The 25,183-nt window shown below is 41.9% G+C and overlaps 1 protein-coding gene across 6 annotated transcripts in view; it reads left to right on the top strand.

The window, feature by feature from the left end:
- LOC138724004 (ephrin type-B receptor 5) overlaps positions 1–25,183 on the top strand; it is a 73,763-nt gene that overhangs the window by 14,532 nt on the left and 34,048 nt on the right. For all 6 annotated transcript variants that reach the window (XM_069863653.1, XM_069863661.1, XM_069863669.1 and 3 more), the window contains exons 2-4: positions 4,550–4,768; positions 17,479–17,543; positions 21,759–22,455. In XM_069863653.1, the coding sequence (XP_069719754.1) occupies positions 4,675–4,768; positions 17,479–17,543; positions 21,759–22,455 (856 nt within the window). In that variant the 5' untranslated portion in view covers positions 4,550–4,674. The remainder of the gene's footprint in view (positions 1–4,549; positions 4,769–17,478; positions 17,544–21,758; positions 22,456–25,183) is intronic.

Consider the following 25,183-nt stretch of genomic DNA (forward strand, 5'->3'; position numbering starts at 1 on the left):
GGGACTAGTAGTTCTTCCTGCTGCTTCTAGTTTGCTCTTAATTTCACAGAACTCAGAGAAAGAGCTGCATTCCATTCATGGAAACGCCAAACCTGTGAGGCGTTCATCTTTTCTTCAGGAGGCTTGTGCAGTGCCTGAACAATCCTTGCTTTTTTTTTTAATCCTGAAGGCATGCCTGAATTCCTCCTGGAGAACCCAGGCGGGTGCACGGTTCAGATGAATACTTCACTGCTATTCGATGTCAAATTCTGCAGGTGGTATCTGTCAGAGGGGAATAGGGTCAATGTGTATTATTCTCTGATCTCTGGCTACATATTTTCTGCATACTAAGCTAGAGCAACCTTCAGCGAAGGCCTGTCTAAAAATGTTTGGGTGGAATCAAAAGGATTGGAAATCAAGTGGTTTTCTTTAAAGTTTGGGTGCACCAGAACCTGAGGCCAGCAGAGAATGAATACATTTTATCTAGTTGTCACTGTTCTTGATCAGTCTTGGAGTGCCAGGCAAACCCCGAAGAAAAAAAAGCACTCCATCTTAAAGAGATTCTTCTTAGGTTTGTCATATGCACGACCACCTCCATCAAGACTCAAGACATATGCCGTTGGGGTACTCTAAAATAAATAACTACACAAACCTGGAAACAAATCTGCTTCCCTTCTAATAAAATCACATGACGAAAGATGGAAGAGAATTTTGAATCAATACTGGCCCGTTTGGTGCCCTGTGGCTCTTCAGGTGTTGCTATTGACATTGCTTGAACTTTGAGGGAATCCTTCGTTTGTGTAAGGAAACTGCTGCAGAGCTACTGGTTGCATTAAATACTTCGGGTTAGCCACAGTTTAGGTACAGGATGAGCACACAGCAGCCCCCTTTTGTGACAGAAATCTCACAAACACAGGCCTGTGTGTCAGTTGTCCCAGTTATAGCACTATTGCTATCTGTCCTGTATCACTGAGGATCATTTGCCTAGGCACTGTACTGAAGTGTTCCTACTTCAAGGCTGAGTTCAGAAAAAGTGAGAAATTACAGCATTCTTTTTCTGTCTGGTGAGAAGAAACAGGTCGTAAACAGTGGCAATTAAGCCAAGCATACTGTGTTTCATATTCAAGGCTTTCCAGCTGAAATGGTTTGTGTTTATGGTCTTGTGTAGAAGCAGCTTTGACGTTCTGGGCAAGAACTAACCCTTTATATTGAAGTATACAATAGAAGGGAGCAAGGAAGATTCTGACTATGTATAAGGAAGAAAAAAGAAATTCCCAGGAGTGGTTCTGGACTGGAACCATTGTCTAAAGATGCTGAGGAATGTACATCAGAACTTGCTTTGAAAATCTTCCTGAACAACTCTTCTCCCTCACTGGTTGTTCAGCTAAGAAACTAGATTTCTTGAAAATACTGATGATGATTGATTCGTCTCTCTTATTGGGATCTTGAACATTATTAAATTCCAGACCACAGTGATGATGCCAAAGTAAACAATTGTGATAGTGTTGGTGAATAACATAAGCAGATCACCCATAGACTTCCATTTCCCATCTCTTGGATTGAGGTACTAAAGCAAAGGCAATATATAACTGGGCTTTTCTGGCTACTTGGGACTGTTTTATAGGGTTGAATTATTAAAAGACATTTGGATCCTCAAGAACTGCTATGCTTTTCAGGTGTTTTATGATTTTCAGGAACTGAATGGAATCTCCAAGAAACTGGAGATCACTCCACCAGCCAAGGAAGTATATTCCCCAAAATGATTTAGAATCCTTTACGGAAGTGTTAGCATAAAAAGGATTTACAGTTGGTACATAGGTGGCAAGTTCTATATAGCTGGAAGAAAGAGAGGATAAGGATTGGGTTGCAGGGAAGGTGTATTACTTTGCAGTTGGGTTTGGAGGAAAATGGGAGATAGTGGATTCTGTTGTAAGGAGAGGTAATCTGTCTGAAAGCAGTTTTAGAAGAAGTAACAAACTGAGAAGGCCATGGAAAGGTTCTTGTGTGGACAAGAGCAGAAGGTTTAGAAGTTGGGGTGGTTTGAGGTTTCTATTTAAGTAGTTTGATGTAGGGAAGAAATAGTAGGAGAACTAAAGAATTAAAGATGAGTGTCTTTGGGTGTAGTCAAATTGTACGCACATCAAGTGCTGGGGGGGAGGGCAGGGCACTGGTTAGCAATTTAGGTGACTGGTACTCTTTAATTCAGAGAGGCTAGTGCTTCCCTCCTACTCTCCCTTAAATGCTTCCATAACATTCTCCCCTACCCTTCATTATAGAGTAAGCATTTTTCACTGAGGTATAGAAGAGTTAGAATCAAAAAAGTGACAAATTTGCATTTTTAACTGCTAAATCAAAACCAGCTTTTTAGTTTAGCACAATTTATTTCAAGGAATAATAATTTTGCAGTCTAATCTAAACAAAGGCTGTATGATGCCTCTTGAAGAGCAGTGTAACATTGCTGGCATGCAGGGTCTACCAGGATTAAGCAGAACAGGTGTTTTAGAAGAGGTATGCAGGTGGGGAGGGCAGGACAACAACTGGTTTCCTTGGAGCAAGAAATTATTTTGTATCTGCTTCTTGGTAGCAGGGTTTTTTACTTGTATGTCTTTTGTGGAAGGAAATTTATTTCCTCCTTACGCATTATGTAGTAATTTCAAGACTTTGCCCTGAGATCCAGTGTCCAGATCATATTGGGATTCTGTTTCCTGCTCTGCCACTTGTAGGGTTTGTGACATTGGTAAAGTCTGAATTGTGGGCTGTTTTCACCCTTTTTCTAGATGAACACAGTCTCATTGAGTGAAGTGAAAATTTTCTTCAGTTTATTTGACCTCTTTTGTGCATTTATTTGCCTTCAAGATAAATGCTTAAAAGTCGTCTCTCAGGAGTGGCTGACCTGAAAAGAAGGCTTTTAGACGTTATAATTTTATAGATTGACTGGCAGCACAAATGCTGAGCATTTATGTCTCCACGTAGGCTTGATTCTGGTGTATCCAGTCTTGGTTTTGGTGGCTCAGGCAGTAGTCTTAAGCCCTATTCCTGGAAAGCACTGCTATGTGCTTGGATAGTTCTTTCTGTAAAGAAGAGTTTACTGATCATTCAGCCTGGAATGTTCTCTGTTTTGCAGTTTCATTCAGTGGTGTTTTTCTTCTGTGGTGTATACACGCTTCATAAATCAATACGCAATACCTGTATTACATCCAACCTCCTAGTTAATCTTCATTTTTCCTCAGTTATGCTTAACTGATTTTATTTTTCTCTTTCCTCATAAATGATGCATCAAAATTTTTGCTTTTTCTTGGAGTCCCTTTAGTTTCCTTATATTTTAGTGATACCCAGGGTGCCTTTGGTTCATCTATGTTTTGTGCCCTAGGTTCTCATTAGGAGCAGAACTATTCCATATTGTCCAGTAATTTCTTTCCCTCTTCAGTAAAGCAGATCAGATCACCCTCTGTTGCCTTTGTCATACTCTCCAGCCTGCTTATTTTTCTGCTATGCTGAACGTGCTCATATTCCCCATTGCTAGGTTTTCATGTAATTGCTGTGAGGGTGCCTCTTTTAATTACAACTCTTCTCTCCCCTATTTCAGACAAGTTATTGAGCCATTTCTCTATGTTGCCTGAGACATTTTTCTTTCTCCTTAGGTATGCTTCAGTGTCTCACTGAAAATATTGAGGTGTTTTCAATGCTCTGTACAAAGTGCATCTAAAGAAAGAAAACATACTGGCTATTTTCATATAACCTATTTTGCCATAGTATACCTCTGGTTGCCTGAGAATTGGGTAGATAGAGTATGGATGGAATACCTTGTTTAGGCAAATTATTATGCTGGACTGATCTAATGCAGTGCTGCTCCCTGACTGTGAGATAAGCCTTTACGTCAGGTCCTTAATGGTGATGGAATTTTCTTTGGTTTTGTTTGGGTTTTTTGATTTTTAAGATAAGGAATTTGGACTTGTGTGCTGTTCTTGACTGTAATGCAGACTTTCCTCACAACATTTGCTTTCTAACATGTTAAGGGGAAAAGTACTGTCCAGTTTCCGCAGTGGTGTACTGTCATATGCTTAAGAGAACAAATGCCTGCATCTGAAATACAGTAAGCAAGCATGTCATCAGTGGAGATTTGTATTGTCATAAATGAAAAAAACTCTCTGATCATGGCAACTGCCCTGCAGAGTGCTAAAAATGCGAAGTCTAATGATAAGAGACAAAATTTAAAAGCATACAGGGGAAGTGGAATGGAGACCTTCCAAGGGACATTGCGAAAGGATCAGGACTTAATTAAGAATACAGACTGTATTGTGGGAACACCAGTCTAGGAACACCACTCTCACTGGTACCATAAATGTCTCAAAATCTGTGTGCACTGTACAAAACAATCAAGGCTAAAGTCTTGCAGGATGGGAAGTGTGGGTATATGGTAAATACTGGATCTGTGCTACCCTTTTTCCCCTGTATCTTGGAATTAATAAATGACAGAGTGGGTGTGTAAAAACTGCCAGTTCTGTATTATTGTGACCTGATTTCTGTTTCCACCTTCTGTTTTTGTTTTTGGTTTTGGTTTTGTAAACAGTATTTCTATGTGAAGGCCTCTGTGCTTTGATTTGGGAAGTCATTAAAACACTCCAAGATATCTCTGACAATTTCAAGGGAGTGGTGTGTGGTTTTTGGAAATGGTGATATCTACAGAGAATCTTCATGGACTCTAATGCTGGCATCAGTGCAAGAAGAGTGTCGGGAATGGGTTGGCTCTGGATGTTCTGCTTCTTTCATCTAGTCAGCTCATTAGAAGGTAAGAAAAGTTTCTCTATATATAGTGCAATGACTTCACAAAGTTTTCTTTAGAGAAATAAAAAACCAGTGTTCTCTCCAGTTTGCTTATCCTGGTCCAGATGAACACTGAGCACATCTTTCTGCTTGATGCTTGATCAATATCTCTAGAGATGTGAAAAGATATTAGCATTGTTTCTAGTGGGACAGGCAATCCATCTTACAAAGGACATTAATGAGCATTTCTAATAGCCATCTCAGAAGTGACAGTCTCAAAGAATAAAATTTTTACCTCAGGAATAAGCTCCTTGTTTATGCTTTGCATATAATTTATTCTTGAGTTCCTGTTCTTACACCATGTTTTGTGAAACAATATCTTGATCTTTATGCTGTTCTACAAGACAGCACTCAGTGGGCTAAAACCAGTCATTTTTGTCTCTGCCATCTGAACAACTTGCCTCATATAGCAGAGATGGAGAGAATGCTTTGCCTTAACAAGAAGAGGCAGTTTATGTTGAGCCAGCAGAAGAGAAGAGGGAGGGAGCAGTGAAGACAGTACAGAGAAAAGGTGGGCAGGGGAAAAGAGAGGCCGAAAAATTGGAAGAAGAAAAGAACAGATGATAGGAGGGAGGGTGATGAGAGCGGGAGATAAGATGGGAGAGAGTTAGAGAAAGGCAGATGTATTGTAAATAATCCTCTTTGTTCGAAGAAATATCCTTGTATGCAGCTACTGTGCTCAATGGACCGCAGTCCTTTGTGATGAACATTCATCTCTTGCATATGTGAAAGCCTCTGGAAAAGTAGTGGAGGGAAGAGGGGAATCAAAGGGAGACAAGGAAGGAAAGACCTAGAGAATGAAAGGACAGTAGCATGAGCTCAAAGAAAAAGAGGGTGGAGACTGGGAATTAAAAAATACTGGGTTTTTCTTATTAATAAGAGAAAAGCTTGTTAAAGCATCCCTTCTCTTAAAAAGAGGTGAACGGGGTGCGAGAGAGTTCAGAGAGGAAGATTTTAATACAAATACAAATACAAATACAAAGCAAGATTTTAATACAAATTTTTAAATCTCTGCAACTGTTAATTGCTGATTTAAAAATTATTTAACAAACTACTGTATTGTTCCTAGTAGAGGAACTGAGATAGAAAAGGGAGAGGAAATCCACTGTCTGCAAATATGAAGTGATGCCTGTAGAAATTGACATTTTTGGAATTCAGGGGTCACTCCTCTAAGTGTGTAGAGATAAAAGAATTTAGAAAACACTGTATGATAACAGCTTTATAGATCACCTGGTTGAATTGCATGCATTAAAATAGGACAGTAAAATATTACCTATGGAGATGAAGCAGTAAAGGTGCCTATGAGCTGAATTTCAGCTCTCAATTGAGAGTCAGGAGAGTCTGCAGCTTTCATTGTGACTACTACATGGTCCATGGATTGCACTCTAAAGCTAATAAGCATCTCAGAGGTAAGTATTTTTGTTTTGGTAAAAAGGCGAAGAAGAATTATGCATTAGGGGAAGGAAAGTGTGATGACAACTGTGTAGAAAGCTTTGCTCTACTACAGAGTTATCCATAAGGAACAAAAAAGGCCCATGGCCGTTTTCATTACTACATATAGTAGAAACTTGAACCTCAGGTTTCAGATTTAAGGTGAAAAATACAGGTAATACCCAGTTTGGTCTTTACTTCTGTAAGTTTAGAAGTTTTAGATAAACGTGTCTCACATCTGATTGAAGAGGATTGACTGAGTGGGAAAATCTGTCAAGATAATTTTTCTTTCAAGTGTTTCTCAGGCATTTGAGTTAGATTTGAACAGTCTGAATGTAAATCACTTTTTGTCTCAAACTAAGCTTTATTCAGAATTTTCTAACAGGGGAATGGTAAAGAAAAGAAGGAGAAGCTGTAGAGAGAGAGAGAAATGTAGCCAAAGTATTCAGACAATCTTTCTTTCTGTTATAAAGAATGCAAACACTTACATGCAGAATGCTTTTCAGATGTAAGGAAGGCAGTACTATTTAAGAAGAAGTAATGGAACTTTAAACCCCTTCATGAATCAGAAATAAAGAAGTTCTTGTAAGCATTTGAAGATGATTTTGTTGTTATTGGAATTATTAGGCTGAACTTATTTTATACTGATCTAGGTTTTGAATACAACAATTTCCCTAGAAAGGAGCATGTCTGTCTGATTTTTAGAATACAAAGAAACTCACATGGGAAGCAGGAGGGAAAGCTGTTTTGGAAATGGAAAACATTTGCAATCCTATTTTATCTTTATAAAAGGAAACATGATTGCGCAAAAGTTTTCATTAAGATTGCATTTCCCAATATTTCACAGAATCACAGAATCACAGAATAACCAGGTTGGAAGAGACCCACCGGATCACCGAGTCCAACCGTTCCTACCAAACACTAAACCATATCCCTCAGCACCTCGTCCACCCGTGCCTTAAACACCTCCAGGGAAGGTGACTCAACCACCTCCCTGGGCAGCCTGTTCCAGTGCCCAATGACCCTTTCTGTAAAGAATTTTTTCCTAACGTCTAGCCTAAACCTCCCCTGGCGGAGCTTGAAGCCATTCCCTCTTGTCCTGTCCCCTGTCACTTGGGAGAAGAGGCCAGCACCCTCCTCTCTACAACGTCCTTTCAAGTAGTTGTAGAGAGCAATGAGGTCACCCCTCAGCCTCCTCTTCTCCAGGCTAAACAACCCCAGCTCTCTCAGCCGCTCCTCATAAGGCCTGTTCTCCAGCCCTTTCACCAGCTTTGTTGCTCTTCTCTGGACTCTCTCCAGAGCCTCAACATCCTTCTTGTGGTGAGGGGCCCAGAACTGAACACAGTATTCGAGGAGCGGTCTCACCAGTGCCGAGTACAGAGGGAGGATAACCTCCCTGGACCTGCTGGTCACGCCGTTTCTGATACAAGCCAAGATGCCATTGGCCTTCTTGGCCACCTGGGCACACTGCTGGCTCATATTCAGTCGGCTGTCAACCAACACACCCAGGTCCCTCTCCTCCAGGCAGCTTTCTAGACAGACTTCTCCCAGTCTGTAGCACTGCATAGGGTTGTTGTGCCCCAAGTGCAGGACCCGGCATTTGGCCTTGTTAAACCTCATGCCATTGGACTCTGCCCAGCGGTCCAGCCTGTTCAGATCCCTTTGCAGAGCCTCCCGACCCTCCAGCAGATCGACACTTCCACCCAGCTTAGTGTCGTCCGCAAACTTGCTCAGGGTGCACTCGATGCCTTCATCCAGATCATTGATGAAGACATTGAACAGGGCTGGACCCAGCACTGAGCCCTGGGGAACCCCACTTGTCACTGGCCTCCAGCTGGATTTCACACCATTTACCACCACTCTCTGGGCTCGGCCATCCAACCAGTTTTCCACCCAGGAGAGTGTGTGCCTGTCCAGCCCAGAGGCTGACAGTTTCTCAAGCAGAACGCTGTGAGAAACTGTGTCAAAGGCTTTGCTGAAGTCCAGGAAGACCACATCCACAGCCTTTCCCTCATCCAGTAGCCGGGTCACTTTGTCATAGAAGGCGATCAGGTTAGTCTGGCAAGACCTGCCTTTTGTGAACCCATGTTGACTGGGCCTGATCACCTGGTTCTCTTGCATGTGCTTCATGATAGCACTCAAGATCACCTGTTCCATGACTTTCCCTGGCACTGAGGTCAGACTGACAGGCCTGTAGTTTCCTGGGTCCTCCCTGCGGCCCTTTTTGTAGATGGGCACAACATCAGCTAGCCTCCAGTCCAGTGGGACTTCCCCAGTCTTCCAGGACTGTTGGAAGATGATGGAAAGGGGTTTGGCCAGCACATCCGCCAGCTCCTTCAGTACCCTAGGGTGAATCCCGTCCGGCCCCATAGACTTGTGACTGTCCAGTCGGGCTAGCAAGGCTCTGACCACCTCCTCTTGGATCACGGGAGCCTCATTATGCTCCTCTAGCTCCTGGGTTTGTACACAGACGGAACGACCCTCCTTACGACTAAAGACTGAGGCAAAGAAGGCATTAAGTACCTCAGCCTTTTCCTCATCCCCTGTTACTGTTGTCCCTTCTGTGTCCAATAGGGACTGTATGGTCTCCCTAGTCCGCCTTTTATTATTTATATATTTGTAGAAAGATTTTTTGTTATCTTTCACTGACTTGGCCAATCCAATTTCTAGCTGAGCCTTAGCCCTTCTGATTTTTTCCCTACACAATCTCACTTCCCTCCTGTAGTCCACCCAAGAGGCCTGTCCCTTCTTCCAGAGGCCATAAACATTTCTTTTCTTCTTGATATCCCTCAAGATCTCTCTATTCAACCAAGCTGGCTTTCTCCCCTGCCGGCTTTTTTTCCGGACCACAGGGATGGCTTTCTCCTGAGCTGCTAGGACCACCCCTTTGAAGAGCTCCCAGCCCTCCTGGGCTCCCTTGCCCTTGAGTACTGTCTCCCATGAGACTTCACCAACCAGCCTGCTGAAGAGATCAAAGTCTGCCCTCTGGAAATTTAATGTTACGGTCTTGCTAACCACCCTCTTCACTTCACCTAGAACAGAAAATTTTATAATCTCATGATCGCTTAGTCCTAGGCGTCCACCTACCGCCACATCCCCTACAAGGCCTTCTCTGTTCACCAACAGGAGGTCCAGGAGGGCACCTTCCCTGGTTGGTTCATTCACCAACTGTGCAAGGAAGTTATCTCCCACGCACTCCAGGAACCTCCTAGACTGCTTCCTTTCTGCTGTGTTGTACACCCAGCAGATATCAGGCAGATTGAAGTCTCCCACCAGAACGAGAGGCATCGATCTAGAGATCGACCGCAGCTGTTTATAGAAGAGCTCATCAGCTGCTTCTCCTTGGTTGGGTGGTCTGTAACAGACTCCCATCACAAAATCTACCTTCTGGTGGGCTCCTCTGATTTTGACCCACAGGCACTCAACCTCCTCATCTCCACAATCCATCTCAGTGATGTCCAAGTCCTCCCTTACAAAGAGGGCTACCCCACCTCCTCTCCTACCCTTCCTGTCCCGCCTGAAATTTATGGCTCTGCAAGAGTTTATGAGGTCTTAGTTTGGGAAGCATTGTTTTTGAGTTACGTGCTGCGTGAAAAAATAGATTTTGTTTCCTTTTCTCAGAAATGCATAAAGAAATACACAGATATTTTTGTATATATATATGTATATAATTACTGTTTACAGTTTATCATTTAACATTTTTATAGGTTAACTTTTCTAGTTGTAAAAGTTAAGAAAGTATAGAATTTAAGAATGCCTGATGGGCTACGGTCAGATAGCTGAGAGCATGTGATAACTTGTTAATGAAATAGCACTTAGCAGGGCACAGACTTGAATTTTCTGTGGAATATTGGTTTTAGTTTGACTGATTTGTAGACGTTTACAGCTGCAAACAAAAGTGGAGTTAATTTCACAGAACTCATGAAATATCTTCCAAAGGAATGTGATGCTCTGCATTTGAGTGACTGCATTTATTTTATAATAAACCCTCCAGTCTGCAGAACCTCTTCTGGAAGTTCAAGATATAAGGAGGAACTTTTTGCATTAAAACTATCTCCTTGGCAAAAAGGAGTATTCTGGAAAAAGGTTGTGATGTCAGGCATTATTATTTCATTTTTTCTTCTGTCTTTTCTATTAATTTGTTGTCATCATGGGTTATTGAAAGTAATGTATTGACTACTGAAATTGGCTTGACATTGACGTCGAGAGGAAACTGTTCTTCCCTCGAAAGCAATCTTCAGAATCAAAACCACCATTTATTTTCGTTTGGAAATTCCTAATAAAAATTCCTAATAAACTTTTCGTTTATTGTATACAAAGAAAGGTCAAAATGGATGTTATTTTACTTTGGGGGGAAGTAAAATTAACTTTTTACTTCACTTGGTCATGACTCAAATGAGTTATTAAAATCCTAGCAAACATTTTCTATTGTGTTCTTCTCGGTTCTTTCCTGACACCTCCCTGCATGTAAAAATCTTTGCCACATGGTTAAAAAGCCCAGACATTAAGAACGTGAATGGGACTGGGCTGAATGTGCAGGTCGTTTGTAATGGGAGCAGTGTCTGGGTTATCCCATTGCTCAGTCTCAGCAGCTCCACTTGATTTCTTTCCTCCCATAATAGATTCCTCTGTAGTCCCTGTTTGCAGGTATGTACCATAAGCCTACACTGAAACTGTTCACAAGCTGCAGGCTAGCTTTCACTACTTGGAGGCCAGTAGGACAGTAGAGGCTATTCATGCTGTAACTAGTACTGTTTATATTCAAAGCTAATTAAAGCTTCAAAGACAAGGAACAGCGTTCTTGTAATATATGCTATCTGGGACTTCAGTGAAACCTTGGAAGACCCAAGCTCAATTTTTAATTTTCATGAAACAAAAATAAGTAGAAAAACAGAAATGAACTTTAGAAATCATGCTGTACTGTCATCAGAAGTAGCCAGTTTGTTGGCAGTGGCAGTTGGATAAGTTCTAGACTCAATCGTTCGTGTTTGCTTAATGAATCCCTTAAGCCCTGGAAGAATACATATTATGTTTCTAGGAAGGTTGTAGATAGTAATTTAATTTGATGCATATGTAAAGTTGAAACTAAGCATTTAATGTCTTTTTTTTTTTCTTTTTCACTTCCTGATATCTGCATTTCCTGACATCAGCGGAGGAACTGTGTAACATGCTAATACTGGCAGTTTCCCAAGAGCTTTCACAAAACAATAGGGGAGATAAAGAGGAAAATAGTGTAATTCATAAAGTTTAAAAGTGGTGCTACCTTGCAAATGGCTTATCCTAGACCATTTGGCTGTCCTTTCTCTCTTTCGCAGATCGTACATAACTTCTGAGAAGGGTGTGAGAATTCCTTCGTGTAGTTGACAACTTCAGTGTTCTGATAGTGTCAGCATTTTGCTCTGACATAGCAAGTAGTTAAAAAATATTATACTTCATGGAACTTGATACATATGTATCACATTGGCTCCAAATAGGTTTTTAATTCCATGTGAACACAGAAGTAATTCAAGAATCTCCATTGCAGGAATGACTTCACAGTATAGGTTTATCCAGGAAAACAGTCAAATTCATTTGTCTCACGTAGGCTGGTTTTATATCCATCCTCTTATATTAGGAGGCATATTTTATAACTCTGTAGGTTGTTTTTTCATGTTAAGTCATAGCTGAATTGTAAAGGTATGTTTTGGTAAAAAAATAACCAGCAATTTTTCTATTGAGTAGTTATGAGCAAGTGGGATTTTTTTTTTGCTATTTTTATTTGGTTTTTTACTTATTTCATCAACTCATTCTTGAAAAATAAAATACTTGTTATGGTTGCATATGTCACTAGCCATTAATACATTATTTACTTCACTAGAATAGCTGTTTAGTTTTGGAAAAAGTTCTAGTATATTTAATGCTTCCCAAAGGTTTCACTGTATTCTGTCTCTAAGTGATAGCCTGCATGTATAAATACATGAATAACCTAATAGAGAAATAAGCACTCTGACCCACTTATTCCTAGGGCTATCACAAGAACATCAGCCCATTGAGTGGGAATGTAACCCGTGAAGATAATAAGTCAGTGGAAGTGCTCTCTGGAAGGAGTTACTGCCAACAGGGTCATGGGACTTACTGTGGGGTGTGGAAAAGATCATTTTGGGCCTTCGCAAATCTTACTGTAGGTTGGGAAGAACATAGGTGTGGAAAAGGAGGGATTAAGGTGGTTTCAGGGAGGATCACGTGTGGGCAAATAGAGACATAAGAGGCCAGTCAAGTGTAAACAGGCTGCTGGTCAGCACACCTGTTAGGCCTTGTCCCATGCCTGATCACCACAGTTTATCCTGTCTTCTTATTAAATTCAGTTTTTCACTGGTTACCTGGGGCTCTGTTTTGTGGGTTTGTACATTTGTTGATGGTTAAATGCCAACAACTGGAATTGAACCATAGGTCATAGGAGCCCCTATGTCAGTGCTGCTAGCAACTGCAGAGTCTGGAAGGGTTGAAAATTAAGTGCCAGGAACTCTAGCTGGACCACAAGATGATAGCATCTGTGCATCTGTGATGCCAGCAACTGATGCGAGCCAGCTTGTATGAATGAGTCTGTGATGTCTAACAAATATCAAGCCAGACTAGCTGGTTAGTAGAGTAATTGAGTGGGGAAGCCAGGGAAGACCAGACAATCTGGGGGATGGATGAGATACCTGTTTGTGTGTGTGTGTCTCTTTGAGTGAGACAGCTGGAGGAGCTATCTATACTGAAGGGTGCAGGAAGTCCAGAGCGTAAGTTCTGGGGGTTTTCTGAGTCCTGTCTGTGTATTGTGTATCTCTGTGCAACTGGAGACAAGACGATTCAAGGGCCAGCTCCTGCACAGGGTGAATATCTAAGATCAGTTACTGAAAGGATCTGTAGTGAGTGAGTGAGTGTGTGTGTGTATGTGTAAGTAGGATTCTGTGAAGTGGGGAAGCACTGCAGCAACTGACTTTGAGCCCTGGGGACTCACACATCCAAGTACCAACAACCTAGGAGACCAAGAATCCAGGACCAGCTACTGGGTAGACTGCATCCCTAAGGCCAGTTAGTATAGGATCCATAGTGTGCCTGTGTGTGAGAAGGGGTGTATTAGTGAGTGAGAGTGTCTGAACTACTAGGAACAGGGGTTGGGCTGCAAGCTTCAGGTGCTTCTATTTACAGGTGCCAGCAAATGAGGAGAGCACAGATCCAGAGGTCAGTTACTGGAGACAGAACGTTTAAGGACAGCTATTGCAGGGATCCGTGTTGTATATAAATGCATATATATTTCCCACTAACAGACCTTCATCCTGACCAGCCAGAATGGGGAGCAGGATGAGGCCGTTGGTGGTGCTGTTTCTGTTTGCATGACTGGTGAGTGTTTCTGTCGGTGTTGATCTTTGTCGATGGCCATTTGTATATGTACAGTGTCTGCATGTGTTTGTGTGTGTGCCTATAGGGAATACCCACTCATCCCTTCTAATGGTTGGACCTGGGGACATGTTGCTGCAGCAGCCTTGCTTCTATGAGGTTACTGGATTTGGCAACCCCTTACAATATCTTTGCACAAGCCGAGAGAATGCTTTCACTTTCCAGCCCTCTTAGAGAGCGTTCAGTCTTCTACTTGTTCACGTTCAAGGCATGATCATACAAGACAGAATAAGCCCAGTAATAATTCAGTTCTTTTTCAAGAAGTCTCTTAAGGCCTCGCTGCTTGGGGCATTCAACTGCATAGCAAAGCAAACCCTCCGAATGTTACCTTTTACCCTAGTGCCATTTGCCTTATCTAGCAATATATGTGTACATTTGTATATATGCAGAATTCTACTGTAATTTAACCTGGACTATTGATCAAGATGACCTCTATACCTCCCTTCCAGCTTGCTTCATTCTGTGATTCTGTATTCTGGTTATTCTTGGCAACATCTTCTAATCCCACAGGTAAAAGGATTCTTTCGCTGTCTTTTCAGGACCAGCTTTCTTCTTGGTGTCTATAGTTTGCCTGGACTTGCGTTGTATGATTTCCCTCTTGCACCACTCCACTGTTAAAAACACCAAGGGCAACTGTTCTTCAATCCAGAAAGCTGTTAGGCAATCTCTAACCTTCATGAACATTGTCCAGGAATCAAATCACCCTTGGATCAATTGTCATCTTGCGTCAGGGGAATATTTTGCCTGTAACATGAGCACTGAAGTGTCTTGCTTCAAAGTATAGACTAACCAATATCTCAAAATCATTAACATGTCTGTTCTGAAGATCCTGATCTCTAATAGCAGCTTCCCACCTCTGCACAGTCGATCCTGATGTTGACATCATAATATAGTGCAGCTAAAAAGGTTGCATTTTGGCACAAGTATATAGACTGGTACTAGCATAAGTCATTTGTATTTTTTTCACCTTTGCTGGCCTGCAATAACAGAAGACACAGATGAGAGTGTTGTTAGTTCTACATTTTGTTTTACAAAGAGTGTAATGAATCCATTTTGCTCTGCTGTAAAGTATTGGAAATATTGGGGTTTGGTTGTTTTTTTTTTTAGTTAAGGAAGAGAAATACAGGAGAAATAGTTATTTTTCCTGTTCTTTGAACTAGAATAGCAGTCTTAATATGCAGTTGGAATTTCATTCTTCAAAAATGTAAGGTTCAAGCAGGAGTCAAAGAAGAATTTTCATCATTTCATGTGTTTAAAAGCCTCCAGATCGCTCAGATACTTTGATCATTCCTCATTTTTAATCCAGAGTGGAATATTGTTCTGCTGATACTCAGAGATCACCTCAATAAGTGTTGTCTCTAGCAGCACTGTGGACTGCCCTGGGCCTGTGTCTGATCTGATCTTGCAAGAGCCTTGATTTTGAACAAGTCAAAAAGGGTGTAAGCTGAACAGATCATTGCTGTCTGCAGTGAAGAGCAGCAGAATACTGATCTGGTCCAGCACAGAGGATGTGGAATGCTACATCAGTACTAATAAAGTGGCAGAGTGAAGGCTTCTACCTGTTTACTGGTATGTAGTCATTCATGCTGTTAAATTATTAGCACAGACAAGGGTTTGGCCTATGACAACTAACCTTTTCCTAAACAGTGCCTAGGTATAGGTCAGAGGTTAGGATGGATCAAGGACCATTCCTGATTTGGGCATGAGCCATACTGTGCCTGTTTGACTCAGAATTAGAGATTAGTCTAACAGCTTGTTATATTTGTGAGTGCACATGCAGTTAGTGTTAGAGTGTTAGAGTGGGGAATTGGTTCAAGGCATATGGCCAGTAAGAGAGGGAAAAAAGAAGACAGACATTGAGAGACTTAAGAGTGCAAGTCACCAAGTAAGATTTATGCACACATTTCTTATTTTTCTAGAGCTTTCCTTTCCTTTCTCACTTGTTATCTGGCTTTCCATGCCCTGATAACTTTTCTGTTTTATTTTCTCCCATTTTCCATGGGGTAGCTGCCTTATACTGTGCTGAATGGGACACTTAAACCTGATTAGAAAGAAAGTTCATTCTTTGTTGAAAAATGGCTTTGTAATATTATTCCAGTATATAAAAGGCATCCCAGTGGCAAAGTACTGACATGACAGAGTGCAACGCTTGCGTCAAACCGTGGATTTCAGACAGTAATGTGCATGGGGGAATGCCAAGTCCCTCTGCTGCCTGGACAGCCTTGGAGAGGACTGTGCCTTGGGGAGGCATAGGCCTTTCAGAGATGTTTTGCCTCTCAGAGGAGCCATCTGAGCTGAGCTTATCCTTGATTACTGAGCTTCTCAGCATTTCCTGTGATACGTTAGGTAATTCTAATGGATTTGTGCTTTAGCTGTAACCAGTAGCTCTTGCAAGTGATCCCCAGTATTTTGCACTGCTTTTGAAGCGAGGAACTGCATTGGCTTCTCAGGAAAGCCTGAGAAATGTATGTTCTCCTGCAGAAATATAGGGGACATCAGTTCAGGGGCATCCATGAAGCCTGAGATCTGGATAAACTTGGTCACTTGATCATGTCTGCTTTATAATGAGTCTAGTCTCTTCTTTCTGCTGATTAATGTGGGATAAATGTCCAGGAGCACTGATAGGGACAGTGAAGTCAGCAATCCATAACTTGGAAACAGAAACTATTGAGGATCTCTCCTGCATAAAACATGGGAGAATGATATCTTTGAACCTTTGCAAGAGGAATGTTTGTAAATAAGCTGGATGTTGTTGTTGGACTTCGTTTTTCTCCGATTTTTTATTCTTTTTTTTTTTTTAAACAAAGCAACAAGATAGAAAAATGAAAATGAAAATAAACAAACAAAAGAAGTTGACTTTCCAGCTTTTAGGAAAAAGCAGTCGATTTGTACAGTATATATCGACACAAGTAAATACATATTTTTCTTCCCCTATTTCCTTACTATAAATGTACACAGTAAAGCTCAACATCCTTGCATACCAGTAACTTCCAGGGTTGTCTCAGACCTTAACATTCACTTCTGGAGAATACTATGTATATAGTTTACACTGTCACAATCTTTGCTTTATTTCTTTGTACCTGAACAGAGAATAGCATCTCCAAGAGCAGTCATGTCTATTGTCTGCACCCAGTCATAGATTCAAAACCAATAGAAATGCATGCTAGTTCTGGGAATAATCTAGGCCTGTGAAGTTCTGCATGGACCCTACTCCTGAGCAGTATAATGCTATTTAACTATTAGACTATTTAACACTGACTTTCTGATAAAACTGGGACTCATATAGAGTTTTGCAGCCTAATGCCCACAAAGTTACAGAATCCGTTACAGAATCAACTATGTCAGCATCCTAAACTCCCACAGAAATTTGATTCCAGAGCTGGAAACAAAAGTGTCTTAGCCCTGTGCCTACATTTACATTCACAAATTAAATGGGCTATCATGGTCCTGAGGACGCTGGCATGCATTCGTATAATTCATCTCTCTGTCCCACCCTTTGCTTTCTGAAAAGGGGGTAGCCTCGTGTGCTGCTCATTATGGTAACTTTAGTCCACATTGTCACTGTTCTTACACTTTGTCTGGGAAAGTTTTCATCTGGCCAGAATATTGCTAAACAACTTACTAACCATGAAGTAGCATGATTATGTGCCCAGTGCCTCTGCCCCTGTCTTGGCACTGCTTAGTTTACTGGTATGAATGTAGTCTGTCATATATAATCTGTGAGGGATACATAAGATTTTAGCCTGACTTGGAAAAACACAAAATTATTTATTTATTTATTTATTTATTTATTTATTTATTTATATTTTTAAATCTAAACAGAAATACTTCTGGATACAACTGGAGAGATGTCAGAGATTGGCTGGACTGCCCATCCTTCTGGTGGGGTAAGCATTTCCCTTGTCCTCTGCTTGACAGCATCTCTGATGGGAAAGTGTGCATGCAGCTGATGAAGAAAGGGAGACTGGAACCATTGAGTCTTGTGTATGGATTTTGTACATATGAACACAGTATGTTGTGCAAAGACAGATTGTTAAGAGAGGAGGATACTGAGTGGGATACTATTGCCATTTCCTTACCGTCTTTCTTCCACCCTTACTCAGAAATACTCATGTAGTCTCCAGCCATTCCTCTGCACAGGCTAACCAGAATAGAATAGCATAGCATAGTTTAGTACAGTTGGAAAGGGCTTACAAAGATTGTGTAGTCCAACTGCCTGACTACTTGAGGGCTGACCAAAAATTAAAGCATGTTATTAAAGGCATTGTCCAAATGCCTCTTAAACACTGATAGGCTTGGGGCACTGATCACCTCTCTAGGAAACCTGTTCCAAATCAGAATTGAGCCCTGAGGAACCCTGCTAGTGACTGGTCACCAGCCAGATGTAGCTCCACTCCCTACAACCATTTGAGCCCAGCCATTCAGCCAATTCTCACGCAGTGCACCATGTACCTGCTCATCGCACAGCTGGACAACTTGTCTGGAAGGGTGCTGTGAGGAACAGTATCAATAGCCTTACTAAAATCCAGAAAATCTGTATCTGCTGTTTTCCCTTCATCCACTAGGTGAGTCACTTTGTCATAAAAAGGTATCAAATCAGTTAGATAGGTCTTTCCCTTTGTGAATCCATATTGACTGTGCCTGAGGATTGCTTTATTCTCTAAATGCCTTTTGATAGTACCCATAACTTTTTCTCCATAATTTCTCCAGGAACTGAGGTTAGACTAAAAGGTCTGTAGTTTCCTAGGCTTTTCCTGAGACTCTTCTTGTAAACTGGAATAACGCTGGCTATCTTCCAGTGAGTAGGGTCTTCCCCAGACTCCCAAGATCTTTGTTAGATGATTGAGAGGGGTCCTGCCATAACACTCACTAGGGCCTTCAGCATTCTGGGATGAATCAATTCGACTGATACAAATGGTTCCTTACAATTTCAGTGTTCACAAATAGAAAGTCACTGTTCTACATTTGTGATTCTCTAACTCAGGGGACCAAGCAGCCCAGTATTTATCATCACCATTATTAAAGACTGAGGAAAAAAAAATCATTGAATGCCTCTGCTTTTTCTTTATCCTTGCTAGTCAGGTGACCACGTTCAAGAAGTATCTGTCCAATGTTTTCTTTAGACCTCATCTTGCCAATAATGTACTTGAAAAAGCCTTTCCTGTTGTCTGTTGCAACACTGGCCAGTTTCAGCTCTATCTGAGCTTTGGCCTTTCATGTCTTTTCCTTGCATGTATGAACTGCAGCTCTGTAATTGTGTTGCGAAAGCTGACCTTGCTTCCAGATGTGCATTTCTTTTTCATCTTGAGCTCCACAAGCTGGTCTTCTGCCCCACTTGGTCGACTTCCAACCCACTGGAATTGCCTGCTTCTGTGTTTCTAACAGGTGGTTCTTAAAAACTGGCCAGCATTTAGAGAGTGCCAAGCCTTCAGAAGCAGGTTTCCAGGGGACACTGCTAAGTAGCTCCTTGAATAGCTTGAAGTTTGCTCTCTTGAAATTCAGGGTAGAAATTCTGCTGTTCTTTTTTTCTCATTACACTGAAAAGTTTAAACTCATCCATTTTGTGACCACCGTGGCCAAGACAAACACCTACCATCACATCTCTCACCAGTCCTTCTATATTCACAAATCACGAGTCTAGAAGGGTATCTTTCCTAGTTGGCTGAGTACTTGTGACAAGAAGTTTTATTCCCCAAACTTCAGGAATTTCCCAGGCTTGCCTGTGACAGCAGTGTGGTATTTCTGGTTCATGCCTAGGAAGATGAAATCCCCCATAAGGACAAGGGTTACTGATCCAGACATATCCTCTAATTGCCTATAGAAAAACTTATCAGTGCTAACATCATGGGTGGGTAGTACTACTTATCAGTAGTAGACTCCCACTACAACATCTCCTTTATTTTCCATTCCCCTAATCCTCACTTAGAGGCTCTCACCATATCATCACTAACCGCGAGAACTGCACAAGCAAACCCCTCCATATGTACAGGGCAATTCCTCTACCTTCCCTGACCTGCCTGTCTGTCCTGAACAGCCCTCCATCCCAGCACTCCAATTGTGAATCATAGAATCATAGAATCATAGAATAACCAGGTTGGAAGAGACCCACCAGATCATCGAGTCCAACCATTCCTATCAAACACTAAACCATGCCCCTTAGCACCTCATCCACCCATGCCTTAAACACCTCCAGGGAAGGTGACTCAACCACCTCCCTGGGCAGCCTGTTCCAGTGCCCAATGACCCTTTCTGTGAAGAATTTTTTCCTAGTGTCCAGCCTAAACCTCCCCTGGCAGAGCTTGAGGCCATTCCCTCTTGTCCTGTCCTCTGTCACTTGGGAGAAGAGGCCAGCACCCTCCTCTCTACAACCTCCTTTCAGGTAGTTGTAGAGAGCAATGAGGTCTCCCCTCAGCCTCCTCTTTTCCAGGCTAAACAACTCCAGCTCTCTCAGCCGCTCCTCGTGAGACCTGTTCTCCAGCCCCCACACCAGCTTTGTTGCTCTTCTCTGGACTCGTTCTAGAGCCTCAACATCCTTCTTGTGGTGAGGGACCCAGAACTGAACACAGTATTCATGAATGAGTGAGACTCATTCCATCAGGTCTCACTAATACCAATGATACCATAGCTCTGGGAACTGACCAATGCCTCCAGTTCATCCTGTTTTTTATTCATATCACATGCATTGGTGTACTAGCAGTTCAGATGTGCTCCTGAGCCCTCCATGCTCCCAGGAGCAGCATAAATGTTCCCACTAGCACTGCCACCCTGAGGCAATGCCATGCCAACCCTTGGCTTACCCTCAGCTCTCCAGTTGGTATCCCTTCTCCCCATCAATTATAGGACTTCTCAATCAGTCCTGTGAGCTTAGGAGCAAATACATGTTTCCCCATTGGGGCAGGTGGATCGCATCAGACCCCAGCATACCTTGTGCCTCAAAGACTCTTCTGTGGTTGTAAAACCAAAAATTTTGGTGGAGACACCAGTCCTGAAACCAGATGCTGATATCTTGGCATCACTGATTTCTTCCAGTTTCTCTCTCCATTACTGGGAAGGTTGTGGAAAACACTACCTGTGCACCTGTATTTTTTAGCGTTGCCCTCAGGGCCCTGAAATCTCTTTTGATTGACCTTAGACTTCTTGTTACAACATCATTAGTATCCATGTGAAAGAGAAGGAGGGGACAATAGTCTGAAGGTTGTACTAAGCTCTTCCATCATCTGACGACATCTTTAATCCATGCCCCACAGAAGCAGCAAACTTCCCTAAAAAGGGGATCTGGACTGCAGATGGGAGCTTCCATTTTGCACTGGAGGGAGTCACTAAGGACCATAATTGGTGTTTCTTCTTGGCACTGGTATTAATGGAGGTCTTATTGTGAGGAGTTTGTTGATCTGACCTTGGCAAGGCTGTTTGCACACATTCCTTCTCTTCTATCTCATTATGTACTTCGTCTGTCATACCCAAGACCTCATACCTATTCTGCAAAGCTAGTTGAGAGGGTAAAGAGGAGTTTGTCTTACAGGTCTGTGCAGTATTCTGCTCCCACCCCTCCCTTTCCCTCATTTGTGCCTTCCTCCTGGCACAAAACAGATCCTGGACCTGCCTTCATGGTGGCCATGCTGAGTTGGCTTGGGTGCATTGGAGACAGCAGAGCACAGCTCCAATAAAGTGATAAAGTTGAGTAAAAGGTACCTCTGCTTTAATGTTTTCTCTAGAGAACAGTGTCTTGTTGCTCTGTCTTATTATTTGTGTTGCGCATTTTGTCTCTGGAGATAAAGAGGTGGGAAAATAGGAGGGAAGGAAATGTGACTCTGATTTTAAAATTCTCCATGACATTTGACAGGTTTGCATAAATTATGTTTTCTATCACAACAGTTCTTGCTTGCAGGCTTTAACAGCTCTTCTTTGCAGGCCCATACTTTGTCCTGTTTAGAGTGCTGTGCTGCACACGCTATCAACAGGTTCAAGTCTTGTCACAAACATGGCAAGGAGAAGGGAGGGGAAGAAGTCATGTTCTGTATTTTTGGTGCAATTGAACACTGAATCCACAGGGTGTTTTTTACTATTTCTTCTTCCTTTTCTCTCCCATATATTTATGATAGTGGGATGAGGTAAGTGTCCTGGACGACAAGAAGCGTCTGATCCGAACCTTTGAAGTCTGTAACGTGGCCGAACCAGGTCAGAATAATTGGTTGCGTACTCACTTCATAGAGCGACGCGGAGCTCACCGAGTCCATGTCCGTCTCCATTTCTCAGTGAGAGACTGTGCCAGCATGCGCATTGTGGCTTCTTCTTGCAAGGAGACTTTCACAGTCTACTACCATCAGTCAGAAGCTGACACAGCCTCTCAGGAACTGCCAGAGTGGCGTGAGGGCCCATGGACCAAAGTGGATACTATTGCAGCTGATGAAAGCTTTTCCCAGGTGGACAGCACTGGGAAGGTGGTAAAGATGAATGTTAAAGTACGTAGCTTTGGGCCACTCACCAAGCGTGGCTTCTACCTGGCCTTCCAGGACTCAGGAGCCTGCATGTCCCTGGTGGCAGTCCAAGTCTTTTTCTACAAGTGCCCGGCTGTGGTGAAAGGATTTGCCTCCTTCCCTGAAACGTTTGCTGGAGGCGAGAGGACTTCACTGGTGGAGTCACCAGGAACATGTGTACCAAATGCTGAAGAGACAAGCATGACTGGGTCTTTAGGTGTTAGGTTGCACTGCAATGGAGAAGGAGAGTGGATGGTGGCCATTGGACGATGCACCTGCAAGGCTGGCTACCAGCCTGTTGATGGTGAACAAGCCTGCCAAGGTAAGACACCCGTTTCCCCCACTCATTTGGCAGGCACCTGGCACTTTTTTGTTGGTTCTCTTTATTAGTAGTATTTGGTATTTGCCAAGTTCACAGAGCTAGGAGATTAGATCATTTCTTACAGAGAATGCTTACTGGCAACCTCTTCTGAGACTTCTAGTGCCTCAGACTAGAGTTGGAGTGACCACTTCTCGGTGCAAGGAATATGGTTGGAAATTCCACTCAGCCAGCCTGTTAGGCTGCAGGTACAGATTTATCTGGATTTGTAACTTGCCAGGCTAACATAGTTACACCTCTTTAACAAGAGGCAACAGTGTTAGAGGAGAGATGCTACATGGAGCAAAGTTGAGCCCAGAGCAGATGCACTCTACCATCCTGACTAGTTTGGGCCCTTTTGCCAGTGCTATTGGAGCTAGTGACAAAATAAAAGAAAGGGGAAATTGCAGCAGCCTGGTCATAGGACAGGGAATATGCAGCAGGGATCTATGAACCTAGCTTGGTAAGAAAAAACAGTCATAATGTTATTATTGCTAATATCGCTAATACCTTCTGTGCCCTGAGGTCTACAGTATGTTCTGTGAGGTGCTTTTAAGAGGAAGCAGAATAAATTGCATATCACCCACTAATGGTATTAAGCCAAAATCTGGCCAAGCCTGAATACCCAGTCTGGTGTCATGACTGAGTTCCTATCTCAAGTTTATGACAGTCCATCAGACCAAACTGCTTATGTTGTTTATACAGTTTCGTGTACCATGTTCCTCTGATGCTTCCTTGGTTTTAATACGTATCTACTCAAGATCTCTCAGCAATGTAAATATTACTGCACCACACGTAGTACTCTAAAAAATGTAATGTAATGTAATGTAGAGCCCGGTTTTGGCTGCAGACACAATTTTAAAGCTGGATTGTAATTTATTCAAATAAGAGTTTGACTGGGACATTGTCAAACATTGACATATTCTCATTAACACCAAGCACAAATGCAATGGAGAGTTAATGGCTGTCAATATGTTACCTTAAATTCCTGTTTAATGAAGTGACTGGGGACTAGTTCACAATTCGGGTAAACTGGCAGTTAATAATTTAGAATTAGATAGTAGTCTACGACACTCAAAAAATATGGAAATGAGGCTTGGCAAATAAAAATAGTGATTTTTAAAAATCTTCCCTTTTTTGTAGCATTCAATGAAAGCTGATACTCCCTTGCAGCCCCATTATCAAAGAAGCTGGGATTAGATGAAAATGGTAAATATTTTAAGGAATAACTGAAATAATGACAGTCTACAAAACCAGAAAACACTGTTCCAGTCATTTACTTCCTGATATTCCATGGGCAGCTTAGAACAGCCAAAGACAACCAAAATATGACCCTCTATGTTAGAAGGTGTATTTTTTTTAATTTGTATTTTTCATAAACTGCTCTGGCTTGGTCACCATTTCTCATCTCTTCTCCTGCTAGCAATGTGTTCCTCTCCTGTTTGACTGGAACGATGTTCAGTTAGCATAGTCTGTCCCCTTGCTTGATGTTCCTTTGCATGAAGTCCTTCCCAGGGCTTTTTTATATGTTCTCCCTTCTTCCTGAGAACACAAGTACATTGTGGTACAGAGTTGCAGCAGTGTTCTGTATGAAATACAGAACAAAAGCAGTAGGCCAAGAACAGATTTCCACTGATGATCCTGCAGGGAACTTTTCTTGATAAGACTAAAGATTGAGCCAGGGATAGGAAAGAGAATTAAGTTTCCTTCTTACACTTCTACAAAGGAGTGTGCAGGCATTACCTCCCCTCTCAGCCATTTGGAAACTTGTGGAGTCCTTCCTGGACCAGATGTTAACTCTATTTAGAACAAAGAATCTAACAAGAACCATTCTGAGCAGTTAGATAGAAAGCCCTTTTTTTTCTTTCCTGCCCCTTACCATGAATTCAGATGCTTTCTCTCTTTAGTTTCATAAGACTACCTGCTATTTCTTACTATACTGCCAATTTATCCAGCTAATAGAAGTGTGAAAAAAAAATTTTTTAGTAAACCCTCTAGGTGATGTGGGATGTGGTGTGTGTGGGATACACTTTTGGCTTTATCAAAGTCAACTTTTTCTTCAATTGAACTTTCAGAAAGGAGAATGACAGTTTACGGAGGAAAAAAGCAAGGTTGGGACCTTTGCTCCTTTTCTTTCTGTAGTTATATACACACAGGGTGCCTTGCTTGCAAGATTTCCTGCAACTCTATGTGTTTTTCGATGTAGAAGGCCAGAAACAGAAAGTCATGGGTGATCAGGCCATCCTAGGCTACTGATTCCCAAAATTCTAGTTTGATTGGCTGTTCTTCCCTGTCTTCTGTCAGATTGACAGATTCATTACTGAAAACAATTGTTCTCATATTCCATCCCCACAACGCATTTACAACTGGGATTCATTCACTGCCCACTGCTTGTCATCGCTCGTTATCTAAAAGTCACATGGGGTTCCAGTTACCAGATGCTTTTGAAAATAATATTTAGAATTCATAACTGAGATATTTTTAAAAATATTTAAAAAATTTCAGTGTGGAGAAAAAAAGCGAGGATAAATGACTACTTGATAAAGTTCTAAGCTAACTTCCAAATGAAGAAGTAAGGTGAGCTCTTAGCTTGAAAAATCACTGAAATACAACTGTTATTTTAATAATACTGAGTATATCCTTTTTTTCTTTCAAGTCCAAACACGAATTAATTCTCAGTCCATTATGCCAA

Source organism: Phaenicophaeus curvirostris, chromosome 1 (genome assembly GCF_032191515.1).
Source record: "Phaenicophaeus curvirostris isolate KB17595 chromosome 1, BPBGC_Pcur_1.0, whole genome shotgun sequence".
Taxonomy (NCBI): domain Eukaryota; kingdom Metazoa; phylum Chordata; class Aves; order Cuculiformes; family Cuculidae; genus Phaenicophaeus; species Phaenicophaeus curvirostris.